The 27599-nt window shown below is 36.9% G+C and overlaps 4 protein-coding genes across 9 annotated transcripts in view; 2 read left to right on the top strand and 2 right to left on the bottom strand.

Moving 5' to 3' along the window:
* The window catches only part of Nfat (nuclear factor of activated T cells 3), a 68460-nt gene extending 53278 nt beyond the window's left edge, over nucleotides 1-15182 (top strand). For 3 of the 5 annotated variants that reach the window (XM_076778411.1, XM_076778409.1, XM_076778410.1), the window contains exons 2-6: nucleotides 6072-6343; nucleotides 8287-8578; nucleotides 9933-10451; nucleotides 10827-11291; nucleotides 11504-15182. In XM_076778411.1, coding sequence (XP_076634526.1) covers nucleotides 6072-6343; nucleotides 8287-8578; nucleotides 9933-10451; nucleotides 10827-11291; nucleotides 11504-13818 — 3863 coding nt within the window. In that variant the 3' untranslated portion in view covers nucleotides 13819-15182. The remainder of the gene's footprint in view (nucleotides 1-6071; nucleotides 6344-8286; nucleotides 8579-9932; nucleotides 10452-10826; nucleotides 11292-11503) is intronic. The other 2 variants (XM_076778414.1, XM_076778412.1) reach the window with 2 other exon arrangements.
* A 134-nt stretch (nucleotides 15183-15316) lies between these two features.
* LOC143348330 (endoribonuclease LACTB2) lies at nucleotides 15317-16861 on the bottom strand. Its single transcript, XM_076778420.1, has 3 exons — nucleotides 16255-16861; nucleotides 15541-16177; nucleotides 15317-15471 (listed from the first exon to the last, which is right to left on the bottom strand). Exons 1-3 carry the CDS (start codon nucleotides 16380-16382, stop codon nucleotides 15358-15360), a joined length of 879 nt encoding a protein of 292 aa, XP_076634535.1. The 5' UTR covers nucleotides 16383-16861; the 3' UTR covers nucleotides 15317-15357.
* Nucleotides 16862-18890: 2029 nt separating this feature from the next.
* Nucleotides 18891-22219, bottom strand: Tm9sf4 (transmembrane 9 superfamily protein member 4). Its single transcript, XM_076778415.1, has 10 exons — nucleotides 22067-22219; nucleotides 21390-21637; nucleotides 21180-21326; nucleotides 20722-20877; nucleotides 20379-20653; nucleotides 20078-20296; nucleotides 19843-20000; nucleotides 19512-19771; nucleotides 19258-19441; nucleotides 18891-19186 (listed from the first exon to the last, which is right to left on the bottom strand). Exons 1-10 carry the CDS (start codon nucleotides 22067-22069, stop codon nucleotides 18947-18949), a joined length of 1890 nt encoding a protein of 629 aa, XP_076634530.1. The 5' UTR covers nucleotides 22070-22219; the 3' UTR covers nucleotides 18891-18946.
* Nucleotides 22220-22788: 569 nt separating this feature from the next.
* Nucleotides 22789-27493, top strand: LOC143347422 (neuroguidin). 2 transcript variants are annotated; one of them, XM_076776564.1, is made up of 4 exons: nucleotides 22789-22967; nucleotides 23593-24130; nucleotides 24215-24565; nucleotides 24645-27493. In XM_076776564.1, exons 1-4 carry the CDS (start codon nucleotides 22959-22961, stop codon nucleotides 24668-24670), a joined length of 924 nt encoding a protein of 307 aa, XP_076632679.1. In that variant the 5' UTR covers nucleotides 22789-22958; the 3' UTR covers nucleotides 24671-27493. The 2 variants fall into 2 exon arrangements, with proteins under 2 accessions (XP_076632679.1, XP_076632678.1); XM_076776563.1 differs by lacking the exon at nucleotides 22789-22967 and adding an exon at nucleotides 23034-23498.
* Nucleotides 27494-27599: the final 106 nt, after the last annotated feature.

Genomic DNA, 27599 nt, shown 5'->3' with positions numbered 1-27599 from the left:
AGAACTGGCTCTCCCATAATCACTGTAACGTCGAAACCATTGTGACGGCCAAAAATAAAGGCAATTTTCAAGAATTTTTTGGGCGTGACTATGAAGCTTTTTCTGAGAAATGTTCAATGTTTTCGAAAGTACATTTCTTGAACTACTTCTTCTAAAGAGGTAACAAAAAATTTCGATTTTTTCAATCCGTCACGGTGGTTTCCTCCCTTAAGCACTTTGTGGCGTTTCTAAATCGATAGTTCAAAGGTTACCTAAAATTGCAGATCCTCGAGTAAAGATGGCGGCTCGCGGAAGGTGTGCGTCTCGCTTCCGCGCGTCGAACGCTGCCGATCGTGCGCGATAAGGATCGAGGGAATCGATCGGCGTCGCAGGTAACAATATCCTTGAGACTCGAGAGGCGTCATAGTTAGCGCGCGGTCCGATGCTCTGTTTACAGTGTAATAGTAACGATGTTTATCGATCCTGTTATCGGGAGTACACTTGCAAATGCACGGGGCTTCCAGCAGTTCGAGGACGAACCGAAGATACGTAAATACACGGCGTAGGAGAGACAAACGGAGGCCTAATTCCAGAAGAAAAGGAAAAGAAAAAAGGGGAACGAGTCGCTATCGATGCTCGTCAACGCGATAAAAGGCGTTGAATTTTTACCGCGCTTTGAATTCCAGAGAATTCATTCCGATGATCGACGATACATAATTGCTGTCGCCATATTTCCAGCCGATCGTTATCTTGATCGTCGATGGTCGTACCGTTCGTTTCGACGTCCGTAGTTTTTAAACTTTGACCGTCTTCCTCCAAGGCGAAATTAATAACTTCGGGATTACTTTCGAATGAGGGTCTTCTAATACCAAGGTACGACGCATTCCAAAAGCAATAATCGAAGTACCGAGGCAATTATAAGTTCCAAAATTCACGCAAGAAGTAATTTTGATAGAAAACACAAGGTTTTAATTAAAAATTTTTCATTGATTCGTGAAGTACACACTATGGGGTTGTGTATGGAATATCGGGTAAATAATACGCGCTCTTTTGTCGAAATTTTCCATGACCGTTTTGCATAAATGTGGCTGAATTTTGTTGATACAGCGCGCAATTTCCTCCTTTAATACGTGGGTGGTCGTTAGCATAAACCTTGGATTTCAACAAATCCCAAAGAAAAAAATCCAATCTTGATTACCGAAACGAGAAATTGCACGACGAGGAAATGACTCATTATTTTAAAAATATTGCTCAACAACGAGGACACGTTGTTCTTTCGCGTAGCGCTCCATTTTGAATAACCCACAAACTGCGCAAAATTATAATCTTACGTGAATTTTGGTACACTTCTTACGCGTTTAATAATTCATTAAAATTTCAAAAGACTATCTTTGGTAACCATAGCGAAGCAGTTCGAGCAATTGTTTAATTACGTGTTGCCTGTTCCCGACAGTTGCATCGTACAAAGACGTCTCGTCCTGTTCGATGCTCGTGCCTCGAAAGTTGCGCGAATAACAAAGCTCTGCGTTCGTGTATTCGTTTCGGGAAAAGCGGAAAATAACGAGACAGGAATCGCGACGACCGACGAGCGTCGAGGTTGCGAACGATGAAGATCGTCACCGATGTGGGTCGTTGACATCGTCCCGTGATTTTCCTCGACGTTCACATGGATGCACCTTGCACGTGTGTGCACGTTCATTACGTCTGCCTGCCCACCCCCTACTGACGTGGGGAAGAGGGGCGGAGAGGACGTGGCTCCGCACCACCAGTTGCATTCGCGATTGCAACTTCACCCCCACGCAATTATGCCATCCAGTAGCCGTGTTTCTATAGATAGAACGATATTTCCCTCTCTCTCCCCCTCCCTGTTCGCTCTCTTTCTCACCCCCTCCCTGTTCCTTGATATTTCTCGGGTTCTACGATTCCTCTTTTTCCCGTACGACCGCATTTTTCCCTCTTTATCTGTAGTCGAGGCGGGCAGAATATACAGCGAGTGCAGTGTATTCGCGAGGATGATCATCGCGTACGCATCGATCGTGAATCGCTCGCGGTTATTTCGGGAGGTCTACTCGGGGACTCGAGGGGTTCGCGTTGAACGCTAAAAAATTCGTGGTTCCCTGAAAATTGACAGTAGATTTTCTAAATAGAAATAGAAATTGTTCGTCCAACATATCGGATACAAAATTTCGATTTTAAAAAGTTCAACCCCCTCGAAAAATCCTGGTACCATTTTAGTGAATTTTACGAGTCTTTTAAATATCGGATACGTGACTTTAATTGTACTTATCGTAAACTATACGTCTAATCAAAGAAATCTTACGCGAACAGATAAACGATTAAGATTCTGTTAGATCTACGCGAGTTATCGCGAACACCGTTCTGTTACACGTGATTTCGAATAAAACGCGATTAAAAATTTATCTAAAAATTGAATACAACCCAAGTAGACGAAATAGTGTGCAATACGGATATTACCTGAGACTTTATTTTGTGTAAACTTTAAATTTTTATAAACGTAACGTTTCGTGGTGTGATTCTATTCCAACTTTACTAGACTTTATATAACAAACTGCAAATACATCTATTTATAAATGCATCTAAACATATATGTGTATCGTAAATTCAATATAGTTGTAAACACGCTTCCCAGATAAAATTAAATTGTTTACAAATGAAGACAGATCACGTGTATAGTATAATAGACGTCTGGAACACGTGTCTCTAGACCGTGCTTACACTAATGCCAGATTAACTTTAATCTACCGTAATTTGCAAATCAATACTGTCAGTAAATACTCAGTTCAACTTAACGTTTACGTATCGATGATACAGCTTCTCAGAATGGTTCGATGGTTTTGTTTCAAAGCTCGACATTTGGGTTTCACCGTGATAATGCCAGACCTCACGCAAGTTTAGTAACTCGTCAGAAGCTATTGCAGTTTGGATGGGACGTGCTACCACACCCACCATACACGCCAGATCTGGCACCATCGGATTATCACTTGTTCCAGTCTTTAAAAAATTTCTTAAACGATAAAACATTTACTTAAAGTGACGATGTCAAAAATCACTTGCATCAGTTTTTTATAAAGATCAGAAATTTTATGAGCATAGAATCATGCTACTACCATGAAGATAGCAAAAGGTGTTGGACCAAAATGGCCAGTACATGATTCAATAAAATAATTATACAGGGTGATCGGCTACCTCTGGGAAAAATTTTAATGGGAGATTCTAGAGACCAAAATAAGACGAAAATCAAGGATACTAATTTGTTAATTGAGGCTTCGTTGAAAAGTTATAGAAATATTTCTGACCACACAATATATTTTTGGTAATGAATTTTTTTCTCGAAAATGGGTAGGATTTCGGGGGTGTGTCTATTCACCAAAAATGCTTGCAATTGACCCCTGCAACTAAAAATAATTTTTCCAAGACGATTCGAAAGTCTTTTTTTTCACCCAAAACTTTCAGCACTTACTCGAATTTTTTTCTCGAAAGTGGGTAGGATTTCGGGGGTGTGTCTATTCACCAAAAATGCTTGTAATTGACCCCCGCAACCGGAAATAATTTTTCCGTGAATGATATCAAATTTTTTAATTTAATTTTTTAATAACTTCAAAGCCTCAATCAACAAATTAGTATCAGTTAGTTCATTATTAGTATCAGGAATGGCCAAACACCCTGTATATTATAAGAAAATTGTTCCCTTTCACGAAGAAGAAAAACGAAATTACTTTTCGAACAACCCAATATGTTCTTTTTTACTTTTCTAACGCGTTCTTTTAACTTTACAGTGTCCGTGTTTGATCTACGCGTTCATTGTTACTGGATGCGCGTATTCTACACCTTATATTTAATTGTTTCCTCGAACGAAGCGTACGGGGATTCGAAATTCTCCAACAAAGACGATTCATAATCGAGTCGCTGAAGCTCGAAATGAAGACAGCGAGATCGCGGCGTCCGTCCGCTCCATTTGTCGATCGCGGCGCCTCGTTAATCGCCGCGAGATAAACCCGCCGCTTTTTACCCCGACGTTGGCGAGACCACGAGCAATCGACGATCTCTAGATCGGACTTTGCACGGTTCGATGTCTGCGGCGGCCGATGGATGCTCGTGCCAGAAAAACGAGAATCACGCCCGACGATTACCGACTAAGAACCATTCGTGCGGTTATTCAACATAATTCTCATTTATAAAATCACAATTCGAATCCTTAAAAATAATACAGGGTGAGTCCAGGGTAGAAAAATCAGAGGACAAAATTTTATAAACCATTGCTAGCTTCAAGTCTTGCACCATCACTTTTTAATAGTATTCTGACGTCCAAAACTCCCTTAACCCTTATGGTACCAAAAGACATCTTAAACCCAAATACTTTTCATGTATCGCTTTTAATCCAGACTGTTTTTCACAAACTTTAATTCATGATAAATTATTAGTTTCCTTATACACATATAAAACACAATTTTACAATTTTTAGGATAAATATATTTTGATAAACATCTTCAAATATTTTCCAATTTCTAAGTGGTACGTGGAAAAATTTGAAGGTACCAAAATTGTCGCAAAAGAGACATCTCTTGTGCGTCAAGATCCACAGCGCATAAAAATGGCGCGATGTAATGTCGATTGCGTTCATCGTTATCGATTGTTCCTCAGCTACTATCCTTTTCGAAAGCTCCGATCGGACATTATATAAGGTTCCCCGCGGCTCGTTTTATCTTGACTCGTTATTCAAACTCTCAGCCTTGAACTTCGACTCAGGGAACGTGTCATTGTCCGAATTGAGTTATTCGTCCGCCGCGATCCCGTGTGGTTCGCGCGAAAAGGTGCACGATCGATCAATCGATGTAGGGATTCGTTGCTTGCGTGTCACGTGACTCGTGCAACTCTATCAAACTATCACTTTTCCACTCGTCAAGGAAGCAAACGTTGCTTCCGAATAACGAATAAAATGTTTCAGATTCTTATGTTTAAAAACAAACGAATCCAAAAGCTTTATTCGTTGTTCGAAGATAACGTTTGCTCGACAAATAGTCCATTCTCTTGTGGTGTTTCTGTACGTTGTACTCGTGGGTCTTGTGGTTAAAGTTTCATTTAATAGCTTGATAGAACGTGACTAAATCGCTGACAGAAATGATCGAATCGAAGTGATAATTTTTACACTGGATTCAGGTAATCATTCTTTTCACCGTTTATGTCTTGATCCCTATCTCATTATAAGCGATTATTAATATCCCATAATATAAGTTTGTTTGGAAATCAAAATGGGTTATTTTTGAATAAATAATACATTCAATATAACAAAGTAACTGCAATACTGTAAAACTATGTGTTTTTAAACACCTTCTTGTTTAGAATCGTAGTAGAATCTCAAACGCTTCAATTCCATCTTTTATGAGAATTTTTGTTAGTAACGCGTGTTAAAAAAAACACACACAACAACAGATATATCATTGTTTATGGCGCGTGCATTGTCAGCAGCGGTTCAAGAATATAATAAATTCAATTGCATTCTAGTCATCTTTATCTCGTTGCAGAAACTTTTTGACCTTCTTGCGTAGTTGAAGCCGCTAATAACTTAATAGAATGGGAGCGAAACAATAAGCTTCGATAAGTCGTGTTAGGCCACCGTGTCGCCTAAAATTTTGGTTTTTCAAACAGAATTTGTTTGCGACAATCGGAGATCTGATAAGTCCTGTTGTATTTCGATACTCTAAACGAGCACCTAACCCTACGAGACGCGTTTCCTTGTCCTTACGGGAGTCTTCAACTGTAAAACGCGTTTTTTTATGTTCCTTTTGATATTTTTTTATAAAGAAACTATGCAAGTTCTTGCATTGACGTTTCGCATATATATTTATTACTCTTTCAGTAATATTCACAAATTTTTGCAACGAGAAACAATCAAAATTAGTGGCAGTACGGAGCCTCGTACGCAATCGCGTACCGAAAAAGTGTTCCGTTTGTCTAAGACAAAATCAAAGTTTTTGACGGTTTCTAGTAGAAGACCCCCTTAAATTTAAGATCACAAATTGCGTATTACGTCTATCGAGTAATTGTAAATTGATTGTATTTGATGTTTTTAGGTAACAATGCAGGCGGAAGATCGTCAGCGGTGACAGGATTGGTACAAAGAAGTACTGTCAGTTCGAGTAACCGCGCCCACTCCGCCACCAGGAGGATCAGTCATCAGCAACGTCAGCAACAACAGCAACAACAACCCAGGATACCCTTGGGACCCTTACGGAACTCGGATGACCACGTGTCAAGAGCGAATTCGGCACAGGACGTTTGCGACAATTCGAACGACTCTGGACTTGGCTTCGAGGAACGACAACAACATCTCATCACCGCAAACGTTAGTGCATTGCATGCGCAGTATGGCTCATAAGGTTGAGACTGCCTTCTGAAATTTATCAGTGTTATATTTTTCAATATAACGAACGAACCAGAAGCTTCGCGAACTCGGTAAAAAGCGATAAATCGAGCCTGTGGTTCACAATTTCGTAGGAATCGTTGCGAAACCGTTTGGTCAATAACGAACAATCGACAAAGTGAAATAATTGTAGCGACAGTTTCTCTAAACGGTGATTAATTTTAGACTATTCCATAATGTTAGCCCTTAAGTGGATTATTGGGGCCCGCCACAAGTTTAAACTAATATTGTATAATATACGTAAATGTAATTTATGTAACCCTCCATTAGTTTGTTATTTTTCAAATGCTTTAAAGTATAGTAAATGTAACGTTCGTGCGAAATTGAAATGCACTGTTGTAGATTTACTTTTTTACGATTATTCGATGGCTCTGGTGTTTGTTTACGTATCGCGAAACAAAACGCGTTATCGAGAACGCCGACAAAAACTGCCAGAAGCAACGGGAGCGATCTTATCGATGATTAACGTCGCGAAACGGCATTACGTTCGTGGATTGATCGCGAAATTATCGTCGATATTGACGTTGAATGCGTTTATTCGTTTATACGAGCCTCGCTCGAGTGGCGTAACCGACAAGGAAAACCAAAAAAGCATCCCTACCTCTCCGTAATCTGTCTCGAGCGTTATTTTTGTATCGGAACGAAAACAATACGCGAGCCCAGTCAACGGCCTCGCGAAAGAAATAACGTCGAAACGATCGAAAATACGCATTTATATCATCCGCGAGAGTCCCCGGCGAAGAAATTGCTTTTTTACGCGCTGCACAGACACGACGCGCGCATGCTTTGATTAATATCGGTACGTGCAACGATAATTCATATTTCTTACGTTGCGTAACAACCCGATACACGAATGAAACACAAATCGCGTCCGTGCATATAATACACAAGGCACTCGCGCAGATTACATTCTAATAATATACTGTTTGCAACGCGGTTAATGGTATATCGATGATAATTGGACGAATATCGTGGACGGTTCGATTGCTCGATATTGACACAAAGCATCGTGCTCGTTCTGTAACGATCGAACGAGACGCAGGCAACTGTTTTCGAACGAAAGTTCAAATCCTAGTCCAATAATCGACCTATTTCTTACTTCTCCGCGGTGGAGTTTATCTAATTACGATACGGTGTAAAAATAGGGGTATAAAATATATCTGTGGTCGGATGACCCGATGCGTCATGTAATTTTTTAACAAAGCGCAAATAGCTAAAATCCATATTTTACAAATTCTTCAAATTTAATATCGAGGAATTATTTGTAATAATCCTGAATAGCCATCGTTACACTTTAGTCGCGTATCGGTACATTTCGATCGCACCGCTTATCGCTCTAGACTAAATACTCTTGATTCGCATAGTTATCTCGATCAAAACACTTCCTATTCGTACGAAACCTTTACTACAGCAGAAATAATAAAAGAGTTTCAAACGAATGTACCGAAGTAAAGAGCACTTAGTTCCAAGCGTTACGCATATTACATTTTCTACGCGTACTAAATCTTCTGTAACAAAAGGGATAAAAAAAAATTTCGATTTTGCCAATCCGTCACAGTGGTCCCCCCTTAACAAGGTCGCATCGTCCAGCTCCGGAAACGTTTCCCAAGAGGCCATCCTCGAAGCCTCTGAAGCTTCCCCTTCGGTTACGCCACTGTCGCGCGCGCGTGGACGCCTCGTATCTAATGCGATCACGTATTGCGGGTACGGGATCGTCGTTGATTCGACGACGACGACACCGACCGGTCTCTAACGGTAGTTGAACCCGGCCCGATGGGCGTTCTGATTCGTTAAATTAAGCTAGCAACTTAACAGCGAGTACGTACACGTATGCGCGCCTCTATCAATTTGTCGTTGCTTAACAGGCTTGGAACGGCGCCGGCGAGGAGGACTCGAAGAGGAGGAAGATGGACATCAAGCTCGAGTCCGAGGACGCAAACTTCGCTTTCCCCGAGGTTGCGCACAATACTAGTCCCGAGAGCAAAACGGCCAGCAGAACCACGTCGAACGGCATAGGGTTGGCCACGATCTCCAGCAACAGAAACGGGACCGCTGGAAGGGTCGTCGACGTACCCAGATCTCGTCCAGGCATGGGTGTCCTCAGCAAAAGACCGCCATCAGCCCACCAAGGACCCATCACCCTCACCTCCCAACTGTGTACGTGTAGGAACGATCAAATTATTAGAAGTATCAGAAAAATTATATTACCAGTAATAATTCCACCAAATGATTTCAGATATTCGACTCTTCGTACTACAATGTTTTTTTAATACTCCCGTAGTGCCTATCATTTGTTTATATTATTCTTGATAACTCCCTGATAACTTAGAATTTTCAGACGATACGATACGCAAAAATTTCTCTTTCCCGACGAGCACCAAAAATTGCCATTCTTCGAACGTTATCCTCAACTATTTTATTTTGCAATTATTTTAAGAAAATGCCCGCTTTGTTCGAGACTAATCTAAACCTAAAACGTCGCTCCAGAGAGTGTCCGATTCGGTACGATTTGAAACGATCCACGCGCGAAATATGTGATTTATCGCTAATCGTTCGATTAGGTTTATCGATCTTTCGTCTGGAGCGAGTCGTTAAACGCGCGGGTTTGACAATTTACTGCTGTTGATATTGTAGTTTTTTGGCGAAGATACCGGTAACCGAGGTCACAGACGCGAGGTCGCAGCCAAGAGATAACGTTTCGAGATTTTGTGGGATTTTCAGAGAATTTACAAGCCAACTCGGGAACACCGTTGTTGTTTATATTGTTCGTTGTAACGCGTCGGGATTATACCACCGAGAGCAATCGTCTTTTCAAATGATTTTTCGTGCATTCGTAACGAGACGTCGGATCTTCTGATCTTAAAATGGCGAATTCGTTCGCGAATCGATCGTTTTTCACGCGTCTCGAATAACCGTCGGGGAAACCGTTTCCAGCCTTCACTTCGTTAGTTTTACCGTAACGATACGTTATCGCCGTTGCTCGGAGACTGTTTTATTTCGTCTGAAAAGAGTCGTCGATACTGTTTCTGCGATATCACAAGCGATACGCGCTCTCTGAATTTGAATCCTACAATTTTAACCGTTCTTGTACAAACATGAAAATTTCGAAGATGTTGAATTACATTCGTTTTCGTTCCATAATGTGGAAGAGTCATGTATCTAGTTTACCAAGAATATTACATTCTTTTTTTTCATTATTTGAAAATTTACGTAATCCCCCATTAAAAATTAACATTAAGTAAAATAATCTAATTGAGATTATAATATATAATTTCTCGATTTAAGATCCGATGGAACTACTTATCTATCGACGAGACATAGACGATTTGTCGTTAAGCGTTCGTTCGTCCGTTGCAATTGTTAAGAATAAATTCTTGGATCGGTACTCTGGTTTGGTGGTGAAAGTTTAAATGCGGCTTTAAGGGAACTTTACGTATAGATTTAGGCTCGTATTTCTTCCCCATTTCAAAGGATGGTAATTTTGATTGAATCTTTTCTTTGCAACGTTCAGGTAGCGCTTCCGCGGATGGCAAAGCCCAGTTGCAAATCATCTGCCAGCCGGAGCAGCAGCATCGGGCCAGATATCAGACTGAGGGCTCCAGAGGAGCAGTCAAAGATCGCACAGGAAACGGGTTTCCAATCGTGCGTTTGGTCGGTTACGACAAACCGGCGACGCTCCAAGTTTTCATAGGCACGGATCTCGGTCGTGTCGCGCCCCATATGTTCTATCAAGCTTGTCGCGTGAGCGGCAAGAACTCGACTCCTTGTATCGAGCGGAAAATCGACGGTACCATCGTCATCGAGGTGGACATGGACCCGACGAAGGACATGCTGATCACCTGCGACTGCGTGGGAATTCTGAAAGAACGGAACGTCGACGTGGAGCACAGATTTCCACAGGAGGCTGGTATCCTTCAAGGACGCAGTAAAAAGAAGTCGACTCGTTGCCGCATGGTCTTTCGCACGGCGATCACCCATTCGGATGGTACCACGGAGACTTTGCAAGTCTGCTCTCAACCAATAGTTTGCAGTACGTTCTATTTTACGTGTACCCGAGCATACTTGATCCTGAGAAATCAACCTAATACCACTAAACCTAAAGGCACTACCATCTTTAGCTTACCAATCACATTGACAATCAATAAAGCCCCAGCTTCGATAACTATTCTAATTCGACTCACCAGAAACGTCTAACACAAACTGTAAATCGATCAAAACAAAAGAAAACGTTCTCCGAATCTTGATTTTTCCAAAACTAAATACACCCGACCCTCCTTTTACAAGGTGAAAGCATAACCGAGTAAAAGAAAACCTGTAATTGCATGCATGCTAGCGACAAAATTTTCTCATAGATCTGACAATTCATTGTTCTTTTTTTTTTTTAATTTTATAACGTTTCTTTTAGCCCAACCACCTGGCATCCCGGAGATCTGTAAGAAGTCACTCACGTCTTGTCCATGCACCGGTGGTTTGGAACTATTCATTCTCGGAAAGAACTTCCTGAAAGACACTCGCGTGGTGTTTCAATTAGATAACGACGATTTATCGAGTAGCTTAGAGCCGCACTGGGAGTGCGCAGTCTTACCCGACAAAGAGTTCCTGCAACAAACGCATCTGGTGTGCGTCGTACCCGCTTACAGAAGGCAAGATCTGGCGCCCTCGGAAACGGTCAGTGTCAAATTGTACGCAATGTCCTCTGGTAAAACCAGCGAGCCTCACACGTTTCTCTACACCGCTGTGTCCACGCCACCCGAGCCATCGGTGGGTAAAGTCGAGCCCATAACTCCACCTCTTTCCACCACGAATGGCGAAACTACCCTTGCGACGTCCCCTGCAGCAGTATCTCTAACTACGGGTGTAGCACCTAACAGTAAGCGAACTTTTATCCCTGACAAACAATCTATGTATGAAGTTGTTACAGATGAAATGGTAAAACGAAATTGATTTTAATAATTCTTCACAGAAATCTACCATTTCATATGCAACGACCATGTAGTTCTCGAAAGCTACACATGCAAGATAGCTTATTAAAGCATCGTACTACAAATGTTACGTACATATAACGAAATCGTGAATTTTCAGCTCTGATAACCCAAGCAGCAGCAGGAACGCCGAATTTCTTATCCAGCATACAACCACAGCAACAGCCATCTCAGACGACAGAAGCTCTTAAAAACGATCCGAGCCCACCACCGGTAACAGCGTCTTCTCAAGTATCCTCGGTCATGATGTGGGCCACTCAGAGTTCGAGTTGTCAAAATTCACCGCCTGACGTGATGATGCCACCACCAGCGTTGGTAGCGAATCCGCTTCTGAATCGTAGATCATCGTCGAACCTTCAATTGATACTGCCAGACAATTTGAAGACAGAAGTCCTAGATGAAAATAGCGAAAACAGTATGATTAGCGAAAACAGTATGCAAAGCATACCCACGCCCACCGCGAACGGCTCGACTGGAACAAGTCCGTTGCAGCAGCTGGTTACCGATACATCTAGGGAAACGTCGCAGACTAACATGATCAGATCAGTTCCCGTCGCAGCGAACAGCTCGCCTGTCCAGGAAGCGGTTAATCTCCTCGAAGTTGTCGATATGATGCGGAATCAGCATTCCTTGACGATGGTGACGGCGCATCAAAATACATTCGGAGGTATGCACGAATCGTCTCAAGCCAAAGTTCTAAGTCCTCATCATATCAACAAAGACACTAACCCGATATTGCCGACAGAAGGCAGTCCTAACGGGAGTCTTCAGGGTGGCGGTGTCGTTGATCTTCGAATGAAACACCATCAATCGGAGTTTGGAACTCTGTCGAACTTTACCGCATCGCCTAACGGACAACCGTTACCCGCACAAAGTGGCCATAGCTTGGAGAAGTACCTAAACGATATCGAATCGAACGTTAAAGAGGTCGATAATCAGGAGAACGGCTACGTAGCCAACATACAGCAACGAGCGTCCATTATCGCCTCAGGACGGCAACCGCAACAGGGACAATCTTCCAACATGCTAGCCCCTGCCACTTCAGGCGTAAAGTTAGATACTCTCGTTAATTCCGCCGCGGAAACTCATCAGCTGGTGTCGTCGCTTCGTACCGTTAACCCTAACAGCAGTACCCTGATGACTCACGTGAACGCGGTCAGCGATCACGAAACAATCCCAAGTCCCCAACAGACTAGAACTAGCCCGCCAATCCCGGTAAAGACTATGCTACTCGAAGCCTTGATGCCGCCTCAAACCGTTCAGCCTATGGCGTCAAATGTAGCACCGTCCGTTTCGCCTCCCGCGTCGGTGGTGCAGGAGCAGACCGCTGGTGACAATTTACTTACAACCATCAACGCTGCCCTGATGCCGTCGATGCAGGAGCCGCCAGCCACCGCAACCGGTACGTCAAACGCTACCGTCACTGTGTCAGCCCATAATCCATTACAAGTAACGAACGAGACTATGTCGACAACGGCTGATCACATTCCTCAAATTCAAGGTCTCATTCAGTCGGACGTTGTAGCGATGCAACAAGTCCAGCAAGTGGAACAAGTTGTAGCACAGGCACAGCAGCAAGTTGAACAGGTTGTTGCTCAGGCGCAGCAACAAGCTGTTCAAGCTGTCCAGCAAGCGCAACAACAAGTCGTTCAACACGTTGTGCAGCATGCACAGGTTGTTCAACAGGCTGTACAACAGGTGCAAGCGGCACAACAAGTTCAGGCTGTGCCTGCAGTTCAGCAGGCTGTACAGCAAGCCACCCAGGAAGCGGTACAACAAGCGGTGCAACAAGCGACCCAGGAAGTGGTGCAGCAGGTTCAAGCTGTTCAGCAAGCGGTGCAGCAAGCGCAAGCAGCCCAAGCAATGCAACAGGCGGTACAGCAAGACATTGGTTCGATGTTGAGCCAACCGGCTGGTTTCGTTGCAGAGGCCAGCTCCGCTCTTGCGAGCGGAGCAGCACAGGAACCGTCGCAGCAACGATTGACCACTGCTGCGGAACAGGCAATTAATAATGTAATTACTAATGCGACTCAAGATATTATTAATAATCGACCTATTACCACGACAACGGCACACGCTATCATCGCGACGAAGAACATATTAAATAGCGTGGCCACTCAAAGTGCCCAATTAATGAACACTGCTATGGAAGGCATTTTGCCTAAATCTCCTTCTAGCCAGAACAACATTGTCGAACAAGTTACGAGTAAGTCACCGCCGGTTGCCTTACCCGTAACACCTAATAGACAAAACGTGAATCCGCCTATAGCGAATGCACCCAATAACGCGGGTGGAACGACAATTAGAAAGCAAGAGGACGGTATGCTGCCTCAGGAGCTTACGTCGATGTCGGAGCATGATCTTTTGAGCTACATAAATCCCAGCTGTTTCGATCAGAGCGGTTTTCTTATGTAGTGTCGCCGCATTCTTGTCGTTAAAAATAAAACTGTTCATTGTATTCGAGATGATCGGATATAAAACGTGTTTACTAATTCCAGCCAGTTGAGTACGAGAAGTGTATGTCGTTGGCTCGGTACGAATTCTATATCTGTGCCACATTGTCGTTTCAGACTTTGTATATGATAAAAATGAAAATTCACTTTTGTACGACGAAAATGGACGAAGTTTGCACCACCTTTGTAATGAATTGAAAACTATTATCATGTTAAGTAAGACGGGCGCACGAGAGCGCGACAATTAGGGTTTTCCTTTATTCTTCCTCTTTTTCTACGAGTTGTCGAATGTGATAATTCATTTTATTTATCTCTATCAATGCCTCTTGCGCATCCAGGTGCCTTTTCCCCTATTGTAAAGTATCTCGAATTGGTCTTTCTCTCGCAGCAAAGGAGCATCATGAATACGAGATCGCGTGTGTATGTGTCCTAATAATCGACAATGTGCTGACCCCACTCAACTCTAAGTGGCGCCACGGAATTGAGTGTAGCAAAAGTTACGTTTCGATGTATCTTAAAGTAGAATATTCTACGGTTCATTGATACATTCTTCTTTTTTGACTTGATTTCATTCTAACAAATGGATCATCTTGTTGTTTGACGTCGTTTCTATTATATTTCTAAGTATAATATATTTCGTATGTTGTTTAATAATTGAATCTTTTTGTTGATAATTAATACAAATAATAGAATATTATGTGATTGCGTTGATGATGTTATCGATAACTAATAGACAAATGTAAAACGACAGAGAGATTATATTATATGTCGGTACGAAGAATAATTAATATAGAAGTATATATCACTGAGATATATAATATATTTTACGTTTACCCAAAGAGAGAAGCAGATGATCGGACAAAGTGAGCTTATTAAAAATATAACGAAATCTATATTATATATTGTAACAAGTTACGTAAGGGTTCTCCCTTTTGTTCAGGATGAGGGGTGCTATGTACCGCGTGCACGAATACTCGCCAACATTATCTAGTAGAAAACAGATTTTATAATAAAATATTGAAACATTTATTGTCGTGCTATGTCTTTGTAGCAAAGTATATATATTTTATATCGAGCATCTGTTTACGTGTCACGCGTTTAAAAGGGTCGTTAAAAATCAAAGCATGAATGCTACGTTAATGAAATAAACAGATCATTGTACTACGTCGTATGTACTTCGTGAAATTGTTTGTAACGTTTACTGTACACTGTACGCACATCTGTAGCATTGTCAGGTTAAATATTCAAAACGAAAGTCATGAGCGTGTATTATCATTTTATTCCTGTAAGTTGAATAAATGTTTCACAGCATCGCTTTTTCAATAATTTTTTTAATCAACATGGGTATAGAGTTAGTATTAAATAATAATAAACTATAAAACAAAAAACTGTAGTTAATCTAATTTACATAACATTTACACGTATTATTTTACCATTGTGATATTCGATAATTTTCTAAATTTACAATATAAAATTAAATAATTTTCTGTATTCAACTAGGTTATAAACTTTGCCATTTTCCTTTCTCGCCTTTTATTTTGCCTTCTTTCAATAATTTATAAAGATGCTGTTCTATATTGTAGGCTGCTGCTCTCCACATAATACTCGAAGTATCCTAAAAATATCAAAATTTATATTATTCTGTATTTTTAACACACATTGCGAAGTAAGATTCGAGTATTACCACATATATATGTTTTACAATATCCATTTCAGTGAGTGTATTGGTTTTTGAATTTTCCTTTAAAGCTCCTAAAATTTCATTTTCTCTTTTTTGCCTATGCTGAATATAAAAATTAATACTAGCTATTGCATCTTTTAATACTATCCCGTGACCAGGATAAATCACTTCTGGTTTCAGTGCTAACATTTTTTCCAGGGACTTCATGTAACTATACAAGTCTTCAAAGATAGCAGTTCTTTCTCCAAGAATACAATCCCCGCTAAATAATGCTCTTTCATCTAATAGTAAAAGAGATGCATGATCGCTCGAATGTCCTGGAGTATACTCAACAGAAAGTTTAGCACCTTCTACTTCCACTATCTGTTTGTCTGTCAATGGTTGCCAGTTAGTCGATTTTTCCTGTTCGCTTGTGCCTTTATCTTCTATAGATCTGGGTAATTTCCATATTATACTAGTTTCTGTAGGATTCATCGACTTTACCAAATTATATACAGAATTTGCTCCACCCAAATGGTCAATATGCCAGTGTGTTATTATCAAGTGCTCTATTGTAGCTTTTTCTTCCTCTAATACATTACGTAATATTTTAGTATATTCTTCTGCAGTTCTCTTTTCACCAGAATCAATCAGTATACGTCTACAACCAAAACACTTCCTTGCATTGTTCCACACATTACTTCAATTCCATGAAAATAGAAAATTGACAGTTGTTACCTGGTGCCTGTTCCAACAAGATACGTATTTGTACCTTGCAATGTCATATTTCCTGGATTACATCCCAAGATACGTATTACTCTATTAGACAATCTTGAGATCAAAGGTAAATCTGTGAGAGGTTTCATATCTAAAATCTGATTCAATCCCTAAATAGTACTAAATTTGCTATTTTTTTGCACTTAGTATATACGTGAACACATTCAACTCAACTAATAAAACACGTAATACTGCATTAACACTCGTCATCCTTTAGTAATAAGTATATCACAATTTTTTAAATTATCTTTTACAACGCATTATATGATGTCTTAACTTTACGTTTTTTTTTAGTAAGAGGTATGATTAAACATTGACACTTTGCAATAGGTGGCAACATTTTCATCACGTGCTTACTACGTGTTTTACCATTTATTTATAATGCTGATTACAACGTGATTTTCGCATTCAAATTACAAAGATATGCTACTTATAATTATAGCGCGTAATGATTTGTCAAAACAAAATGTAAAATTATCGTAGTATTAAATACGTTATAATCGTTCACGCATTCGTGTAAATAGACGTTAGTGACGTGCTTGATGAGCCTGATCTAGTATTAAAAAGGGGTATCATACGAAACCCTATTTTATTATTTCCGAAAATTATCCAATAGTTTATAAGACCAATAAAGAGTGTGACGTAAAATAAGGTGTAAAATATATATGTATACATATATGTTTTATTTATAAAATAACTTTATTCATTGTAACAAAATAACAAATTTCAACAAAATACAATCATTATTACATAATACGTATATTATCTATACACGCAAATTAATCATGAAATGTTACAGAATTTATATAAAACAGTAATCATTCGATATAACATGTATGTGTATAAATATATACTTCATGCTTGATGTGTGTGTGTAAAATCATCAGTGCATGTACAGTAATTCGCATGTAGGTGTATGTGATGTAGAAAAACTCAAGAAAGTTATTAGTAAGTATATATTTGTTAATTGTTTGATGACTAATTCCAAACACGGTGGGCAGTTGATCAAATGTGTAGGAAATGTGCAAAGAATATGCACACAATATGCAATGTGCAAAATATATTGCTTTAAAACATCTCAATGATAAAACAAATTTCTATCTTGATTCCATTTCTCTATCTAGTTTCTATAAAAATAAGCATTTGCACAGCCGACTCTATATTTATAGTACTACGAGCCATGGTGATCGAAAGTCCGATTTTGCACTGGATAGACAGAGACGCATAAATGCTATATACTCTTTTTAACAAATGCAAAATCACTCTCGCTCGCACTTTTACTGCTTCCCGTTTAGCATGGCTTGTACTGGAGTCGATCGTGAGAATAGAATAAATTAAACCGATTCACCCTGTACAAATTGTTATAAATTGTAAGATAAAGTCAATATTACCTTTTAAAATTTCATTGAAATTTATTTTTGTGCATTTTGTTCCATCTATAATGAAAATCAAACTCATCAGTAAACTAGCAAACATATAGAAATGAGGTTCAGATTGTTAAAAGTTTGTATATATATCTTTAAAAGTATAAGTTACATATTATTTACACTATTCATAGTACAAAATTTGTATGTTGTCCATTATTGTAGATTAATATATTCCTTGAATGCAATCAAATTTGTTTTAGTATTCTGATACACTTCAATTTTCTTTATATTTCCATACTAAAATATAATACATATATAAAGAACTATAAGATCATTAAATCGTGACATGAATTTTCCATTGTAACATGTACAAAAGTTGCTCATCTATTATACATTTGACTTAATAATATATTGAAAATCCAACAAAATATTATTACATATATATTTACTGAACATATCTGTGTAATTGAATATTCAGATCTTTATAAATGATCCAAAAAATAATTTATGTATAATTCCTATTTAGATTATGTGACAGAATATTGAGGAATGAAGTTTACACTCAGCTCATACAAATATAAGTAAATATACGAATTTTATATTATTAGTCTTACATTGTAACGCATTCAATGTGTGTGTATGTGTGTGTGTGTTAGTCAACAATCTTTTGCAGACATCATTTGCAAAGTATTGTCATTTTATTATGATAAATCAAAGGATAATATAAACTAATGCTGTTAGTTACAGTACTTACATTGACTATGATTAATATTACATTTACGGACATTTTTACATACTTTTTATACTGTTTAAAACAGTAATATTAATATAGTCAATGAAACTCGTATGATGATGTGTGTATGTGTGTTGCGTATATGTATATACATTCTTAATATATACGTATATTCTTCATTGAATTACTTGAGTAGCACTCTGTTCTATAAATTTGTAAGTACTTTAATAGTAACGAAATCTTTAAATATCTAATGAACAATTAGAAACTGGAACCATATAGTAAGCATTGAACAATATTTTACATTTAATTAAACTAATATTTAGCTCTGTTCAGTTACTTTAATAGCCAAAACCAATTTTAAAATATTTAGGAATAATATTTCGCAGACGCACTACTCATTCGTAACCAAAATTAGATTAACCTAAGGAAACTGGAAACTATTATACTGTTTTGGTTTTATAAATTTAAGTTAAAAATAATTAAATACTCGTTATAAATTTAAAAACGTTTTATCCTCTTTCATCACTTACTTTGACAATGATAATTTTGACTAGTCTATTTTTACAGCAGCATATATTTTTCGAATAAAAGCATATGCTGCAAAGAAACCTATTGTGCCTGTTAATAACCAGAACGTTAGCACCATTAACGCTGTGTAACCAAAATATAAAAGTGTTGGGACAAGTTCTGATATTTCCAGTATTGTCATAAAATAAAATATGGAGTAGGCTAGGACGTATACAGCTGACCCTCCACTTACAATGAAACTTCTCCACCACCATCTGTAGTCCTAGTAACGTATAAACAACATCATGTATATACGTATTTTATAAAAAGAATTTTAAATAATATAGTACTCACTTCTCCACATAACTGGAAGTAGACCATAACTATGGATATCTGAGAGCATGAAATGACAAGAATGCAAAAAACAAGAAATAGAAATCCAAAAAGATAGTAGAATTGATTTTCCCACAATGCAGACAAAATGAAAAATAATTCTATGAATACAGCTCCAAAAGGAAGAATTCCGGCCATTAGTGTACTGCAACAATTCCAATGGCACATTTTTATTTTTATACAACGAGAATCCTGCATAGACTTTATATACTTACCATAGTACCGGATTCATATACCATAATTGATCAGGAACTTGTCTAGGAATTTGATTTGTTCTAACGGGATGCGTAAAAGGCTGTTTACGATACCCAAAGAAATATCCCAGATATACGAGAGGAAGTGATATTCCAAACCATAAACACAACAATGATAACATTGTTGTGAATGGAACTGCACCGGAGCTATGCTTTCCCCATATAAAGAAATTTAAAAAGAAACAAGTAGTAAACACAATTCCAGGATAGAGTGTTGCAGTCTGTAATAAGTGTAAAAATTGATTACAATTTAATATTTTTTCAACAGTACATCGACCTTTTATATTCTTACCAATAGTGCTGTCCTTCTCCATTTTCGACCGCGCATTGTTTTATAAAGACGCGCAGAGAAATATCCAGCAATTAGACCAGAAAATACGTATAAAAATATTGCGCAGGTTCCAAGTGCACCTCTACTAGCAGGAGAAAGCATACCCAACATTGCAAAGACTAAAATATTTACGAAAAGATAACGTAAAAATATCGACAATAGCAGAGATTCCTTGTATTAGGAAATATGGCCTTACATATTGTTATTAAAGTCATAAAAAATATCTGAATTCCACTGCCTATTACAGCAGCAAATAATCGAGGATTTGGTGGAGGTCGAAATACGTCTCCATGAACTAGTTTCCAACCAGTTTCTTCAATTGTCTCGTCTAAGCCTGCTAAACTATCACTTTCACCAGCGTTATAACGTGCAATATCTCTTCTGAGAGTTCTGACCATGATCATTGTTAAAATTCCTATACAATTTTAATAAAGAAGAATATTGTCCATACAATTTCAAATAACAAGTAGAATTAAAAACAAGCAGAATATATTTACCAGAAAGGAAAAGAACTACAACAAGAGAATTGATGATTGAAAACCAATGAATTTCAACGTCGCTCATTCCTAGATATATGTCCCATCTGCTTGCCCAACTTACAACAGATTCCTTCCAATCCACAGAATATAAGAATAACAATTTAGTTCCTTTAGGATTGACAAATTGAAGATTTGCATGTGTAGGTAACGTACAAGAACTTCCCTCGAATTTTAGTTGACTTATATCAACTGATCGAGCTTCTACTTCAAAACCAACCACTCTAAATTCATTTCTAAAAGTAAAGAAAACAGCTAGTCTGGTACATTATTCTATCTATACATTAATACGATCGATACTAACTCTCCATATTTATGGTAGCTTAATTTTAGTTTAAGGTAATTATTGATGTAAAACTGATCATTTATGATGCCTCCCAAACGATATCCATGATATACAATTACATTGTTTGTATCTTTATGGACCTTTTTCGTAGCTGCCGGTAAATTGTCAATCAACCTATGAAAAAAAAAAAAAAAACAAAATTTGTTACATAGATAAGTTAAACATATTGTATCCCTGAAAAAAGTGACACAGCTGCAAAATGTTTACTTATTGGATTATATAGCCACTGTATAGGAAATATGTTACATTATCAAAAAAAACCATATTACAAATATTGTATAAAAATTGTCAGCTAGATAGGAAATTTACAAATTAAAGAATTGTAATATTTTCTTTTTTTCTGATAAAGTTAACATTTTTATGTTGTGCAATTTTTCTTGTAGGAATGCAATCATTAAAGCTTCAAGTTTTCTTACAAATGCACAGTATAATCGTGTTGGATGCGTTCTATGACACGCTGTGACTCTTCTTCGTTCCATGTCATACTAGTGGATGATTCATGACATAATAGTTTGCAACCTACATCTTCTGCCATTTGTACCTCATATGGTGTATTTACAATTCTGTATAAATATAAGCCATATTAGTTTGTGTTAATATAAATAAGACAATTAACTTAATCTTACCTATCACCACGTAATACTTCTCCTAAATTTTCAGATTTATAAATAAGAGTTCCATTTTTTGGTCTGCAAAAGGGAACAGAATAATATTCGTAAGGTAACTGTGTATGGGTACTGGTCATTTTAACTGCTTTGACATCAATCTTTTGCCCCTTTTTAAACTCCACGGGAGCAACACCAGGCACATAGAAGCCATTTGTTTCAATTAATAAGGATATTATTACAAGCACAGCACTATTCCTTAACCTTCCCTGTTAACAGAAAATAATATAAGTAATATATGTATTATTATCAAATTAATAAATAATTTCAATAGCATCTACAGAATTACGACAAATACGTATTAATAAAAAGATTTGTTTTTGTATATATGAAAATTTATAAACAATAAAATATGAACGCGAAATATGTATGATTATATAAAAAAATTGAACAAATTTTAATTATCTATCATAATTAGCAAGATCGATGTTCAAAATATTGTTATCGTAATTATAATAAACAGTGTCTTCAAGTTCTGTTAAGAGCCGATACATTTGTACTTTATGAATACATTCGTCCCGAACTTTGGAAAATATAACAACGAATATAAAACGCCACGTCAGTTCACTAAAAATATTAACGTCGTAAGACCGATCTTAACACTTTTTAAAAATGAATTATATGGCAATAGCACCTACCATTCTACAATGTTATTTTTGTTAAAGGCGCGCCACGCCGTGCCTTTTATTTTATTCCTGATATTGCTTGCAAAGTTCCCACTCCGTTCACGTCAAAAATGAAATTTACTTCAACACGAAGTTTGCATCGAAACATTTGTCAGAAAAGTAACTCCATGAAATTCCCTACAAAATATGTGTCACGCTTACAATTTGCATGCATATAAGTATGTATACAACCGTGCATTGTTCATTGTAAGCGCGATATCTGCTAGCATACAATCTGTTAATTCAATTATGTCGAACAGAACAAAAATTCTCATACATAATAACGCATTTTTATGTCATAACATTCACAGCCAATATTGTAAAGAATGAAATACCTTTCTCGCGCATTAATAATTTCATTTATCTGCAGTTTGTTAATATGAGACTGTATTTCATTACTGTTTGAACAATAATTTGCACTCTGATTGCAACTTACGACTGATTTAATTTTAGAAAACAATTTATCAATCAATTAGCATGCTGCTCGAAACATTAGTTTACCATATATAAATCATTCGTCATCATATTTATTCTTGAAATTCCCGCAATTTTTTATTACCGTAATCGGAAAGGAAGTGAATCTTTTATAAATGCAAAGTATTGTTTAATTGTCAGTTTATCACTTGAAATAGCATGTTATAAATTAGCAATGTATTAAAATTATTATTTTTAGTCGTTCACAAATTTATTTCTATTAAAACATAAATACAGTTATACCATATAATAGTTAGTGTTTTGATCAGGCTTTTCCGAGCGAAAAAATATACCCCCGAAAAGGAAAATATCGTCCCACGTGGGGACTCGTTTAATTACAAGTTACGTTATTTAGATATGCGTCTGTTCGGTTAATTTTTATTTCAGAACAATGGTGCAGGTGAGTGGAAACTTTTAAGCATATTATATCGATAAATTTCCGTTGAGATTGTCTAAAGCAGTGCATTTTTCTATCGGGTCTATTGGGAATTTTTGATTGTTTTTTTTTTCCGCTGTCATCCATTAGTAAATAGGAAAGATGGCAGCAGATTATTGCGCTTTTTTCCCGTACATCCGCGAATCCGACATTTTTCTTAAAATTAAGCCTTTCCGCAAATTTTCACGGGAAAGTCATTCAAAAACATTGGATACGGTTCAGTTTTACGAACAGAATTTATCGCGTACTTCATTTTTTAAAATGAAACACAGTTAATGTTGAGCCAAATAGAATACATAATAATTTTTATGTGCCGGACTTGTGTCAAATACGGTATAAGACGACATAGAAATATTAAGGGATTCTGTTAAACGTTACTGTGGTTAATGACGATACAAAGTAAAAATTTGAATGTTTCATGAATGGAGAATATATTGTTAATTGCTTATTTATAAATATTCCGTTTTTTTTGTTTGAAATATGACGAAAATGAGGGTACATAACTTTCTTTTTTACTATAAATTCATATGTTGTAACTGTTATGTCAAATGTTATAATTGTTTTTCAAAAGTAAAAATTATTTTTACAGGCAATCGATGAGATGGAGCAAAGGGATCTCCCGCAAGCATTCCGCCTGCTTGGGGAGATGAATGCCAATGTCTTACAAGTAAATCAACTTGTAGATAATATGTTGATTCGTGTAAAAAATGGGGAAATTTCTACAGACAAGGGTCTTAGTTTCCTAGAAATGAAATATCATATGTTAATTTCTTATCTGATTAATTTGACTTACGTAGTTTTAAGAAAATGTTCAGGAGAACGTATAGAAGGAGATCCATCGATCGATCGTTTAATTGAAATCAGGACTGTCCTAGAGAAAATCCGACCAATAGATCACAAACTTAAATATCAAATAGATAAGCTCGTTAAGACTGCTGTAACTGGTACTACTAACAATGACGACCCAAGTAATTTTAAAGCGAATCCTGATGCACTGATTGCCAAGGTTGATAGTATCGATGAAGAATCGGATAGCGATCAGGATGGTGAAGTAGATGGTTTTAAATCGACACAATCGAGGAAGTCCAATATTTATGTACCACCAAAACTTGCTGCAGTACACTATGGTTAGTATATTGTATACAAGTATGGTAACGATACAATTTTATGATGTAGCAAAGTGTAAAGCTTAACTTTTATTATAATTGCAGATGGAGATGAGACAGTTGCAGAAAAAATTCGTAAAGCTGGTGAAAGAGCTCGTAGACGTGCAGTGTCAGGTGCTGTTTTGAGGGAATTAAAGGAAGAATATTTAGATGCACCTATCGAAGACACGCATGGTCTAAGTGAGAAACAAGTCAGCCTCGGCCGTGAGAATAAACGAAAGATAGAATATGAAGAAACTTACATGACTCGTTTGCCAGTCACTAAACAAGAAAAACACAGACGTCGTCAAATGACAACTCTTGGTACACTTGGGGAAGAAATTACATCTTTTGGGGAATCATCTACTGTGTCTGATAAAAAAAGAAAAACTCAGAAAAAAGGCAAAGCTAAAAAAAGTAAGTTAATTCGTTTTGTTAAATTTTTATTTTCTACTAACAATTAGTATTCATTAAATAATTTCATTTGATTTTGTAGGTTTCAAGAAAAAACGGCATCACTAAATCAACTTTACAATAATTTAAAAAGCTGAATTTCGTACAGCATTAATAATTAAGGTAAAACGCAAAAAATTTACTTCAATTCTTCTTGACAAAAGCAGATGCCATTAATACTCGTTAATAAGTTAAGCTAAATAACTCATAACATCTAGTAATAAAAAAAAACAACCGTCGACGGTAAAGTAAAATAGCACGATGGTAATTTATTACTGCATAAGACATACTAATGGTCGTGTAATTGATAATTATAGTTAATAATGATTTTAACCTTTAATTGTTGTCTGAAATCAATTTTTATCTATGGAGTTGAAATATTCCATGAAACGCAAGAAATAATATTCCGAGATGTGAAGAATAATGTCAAGGTACATACGAGCTTAACTTATAATTAAAAAAATTACGTGTAACCGTGACACAATTAATCAAATAATGGATTTCGGCTCCAAGATCTAAAATTGTAAATTAAACGTAAAAGTTGAAAGCAGAAGATTTTTCTGCTTTATTTTGAGATATTCTCCAGCTATAGGGAAAAAAAAAACTGGTAACATAGCAGGAGGGATGATATTGAATTAATTGTTACAGAAGCGTAAAAATCACAAGACATTCAGTGCAAGCATTAGAAAATTCAACTTTAATAAAGGAAAATGTCTCTAGAAATTGCAAATATTCTGCAACTTCTAAGAATAATGTTCATCATGCGATATCGCATGTCTTAGGATTTTCTCGCTATTTTAGAGTAGTGAAGTAGTTACTAGTTTTACTATTATATGTATATTTCGTTTGTGTTTTTCCCCTGGTGAACTGTTGAGGCTATTATATCTCGATGTGAGTCATATTTTATGTTAAGTTTCTTTGTTTACAATGTGTTCGTGCATTGTATTTGTTGTTTTAACTTTAAAATTGATTTGGTTAAGTCGTTAAACTTATATTAAAGGTAATATAAGGATAACACGAATGTGTCAAAATTCAAAATTGATGTCGTCAATTTCTCGAGTACTGTTTAAGTTTACTGTGTTTAGTTTCTTAGGGAGGGGGTATGTGTGATATTGGAATAAAAACTAATATACGAAGACTAGAGCGAAAATCACTTCTGCAATAGAATAAAGTGGTTGTACAATCAAATTGCAGGAAGTATCCGTCTCTTGCGCTTAAATAGGTTCCATTTTTTAAATATTAGATATAACTATTGGGTATCTTTTTAAACCCAAAAGTAATGTTTCCTTTTAAAATAAAGGAAAGGGTAATGTTATATGCATTTAATACAGATCGTATATGGATATCTATATCCATTGCTCGTTCCTGCAGAAGTGATCCGCATTACCTTCAAAAGTACTAATTCGCTATGTGCTAACCAAGGGCTCAACCATCCATAGATGTTATATTTTTTACAAAAGTGTTCATAGATTGAGCCAACTTGGTAATGCATAATGTTACATGTGCCCTCTCTTTTTCAATCTGTGAAGACGATTAAAATGTGATAAATTATTCATGAAATAATAGTTAAAGAAACTAACAAAATAGCACAATTGCTGGGCATTATTTACAAGTGCTAGTAAGCCTAATGTCAGCAGCCTTGTCGTATTTGGTAATGAAGTTGGAATACTGAATAGCGGGAAGATTTTGACGCAAATAATGTCAAGACATTCTTACAAAGTCTCATGCTCGTTTTACGTATGGCATGTACAAAATGATTGATGCAAAAGTCACAGCAGATTTCAAAATTTGCCCGACATTTAGTTTTCTCATACTTTATACATAGATGATAATTTTTGAAACACACTTACAACTGAAATAACTGTAAGTCCAAAATACTGATTTGTGTGAGTGCGTGTGTGTGTATATTTATATATACATATATACATAGAACATATTCCTTCGTTTATACATTCTGAACTGTTTATAAATATTGATAAAAGAATATCGCGTTGTTTACAACAAATAAGATTATTACTGAGAATATGATCTGAAAAGATTTACATACTTACGATTGCATCTGTTTATTGAGTACAAAGTTTCCTAACATGCTTTGCATATTTTGGACTTATAGTGAAAGTGTATGGGTGTGAAAAATGTTCATATGATACACATATCCGCACACAACATATAGCAGCAAAGTAATAGGATTACATTGAATACACTACCTCAAATCAATAGAAATATGGATTTACAGTAATAGAACTGCATCAGTTACGTTTACATTGTTGTGTCATCATTTATTTATATATTTACTGATACCACCATTCTGTTGCGAGATATAATGGAATATATTATGCCTTATGGAGAGAAGTGTCTAGGATTTGTTATCTTTGAACCTGCTTAGCAGGTGCGAATCTTTTAATGATGTACAAAGAAAGCACAAAGTATGTAAACGTCACTGTGGGCAGTGAGTTTAAAGTAGTCCTTCAAATCCAACAACGCTGCCGAATACCAAACTAAAAAAAATAACAAGATATCTTTGCAGCAAAAACGAGATAAGGATGATTTATTGACTACATTTATAGTCTGAAGAATGTAATGTTTCATTTATTGGTGAAATTTCTATAATTTATGTATTATGACAATTCAATGTGTGTGAACGAGCGATAGAGAAAGATGGAAAAATGAGAAAAGGAGAGAGAGTTTACCTGTATATTACAAATGGTTATTATGGACGAATTATTATTATTATTATTATGAATTACTATTATTATTATGATTATTATTACATTATGATCATCATCATTGTCATTATCATCATCATCCATCATTCATCATCCATCATTATCATCACCATCATCATGTAGAATGCTTCTTACTGACTGAATAAAATGTTTTCAATGTCAATAATTGAGTTATGCAAACAATTTACCCCCGTGCTGTTTGAAAATCATAGTTTTAAATGTTAAGAGTGGTACATAGTGTTCTGTATGTTGATCCATTTGCTAGTGATTTT

This window comes from Colletes latitarsis, chromosome 11 (genome assembly GCF_051014445.1).
Source record: "Colletes latitarsis isolate SP2378_abdomen chromosome 11, iyColLati1, whole genome shotgun sequence".
Taxonomy (NCBI): Eukaryota; Metazoa; Arthropoda; class Insecta; order Hymenoptera; family Colletidae; genus Colletes; species Colletes latitarsis.
The sequence above is the reverse complement of the archived record's forward strand: the minus strand, read 5'-3'. Positions and strand labels throughout refer to the sequence as shown.

Coding starts and splice junctions, on each gene's coding strand:
- LOC143348330 (XM_076778420.1), bottom strand. CDS start 16,382: ATGAAACCTCTCACAGATTTACCTTTGATCTCAAGATTGTCTAATAGA. Junction 16,178..16,254: donor CTTGTTGGAACAGGCACCAG/GTAACAACTGTC, acceptor TTTTGGTTGTAG/ACGTATACTGATTGATTCTG. Junction 15,472..15,540: donor TTGTAAAACATATATATGTG/GTAATACTCGAA, acceptor TGATATTTTTAG/GATACTTCGAGTATTATGTG.
- LOC143347422 (XM_076776563.1), top strand. Junction 24,131..24,214: donor ACTTGCTGCAGTACACTATG/GTTAGTATATTG, acceptor TTATAATTGCAG/ATGGAGATGAGACAGTTGCA. Junction 24,566..24,644: donor AAAAGGCAAAGCTAAAAAAA/GTAAGTTAATTC, acceptor TTGATTTTGTAG/GTTTCAAGAAAAAACGGCAT.
- Tm9sf4 (XM_076778415.1), bottom strand. Junction 20,654..20,721: donor AGCTACCATAAATATGGAGA/GTTAGTATCGAT, acceptor CTTTACTTTTAG/AAATGAATTTAGAGTGGTTG. Junction 19,772..19,842: donor GGAGAAGGACAGCACTATTG/GTAAGAATATAA, acceptor CACTTATTACAG/ACTGCAACACTCTATCCTGG.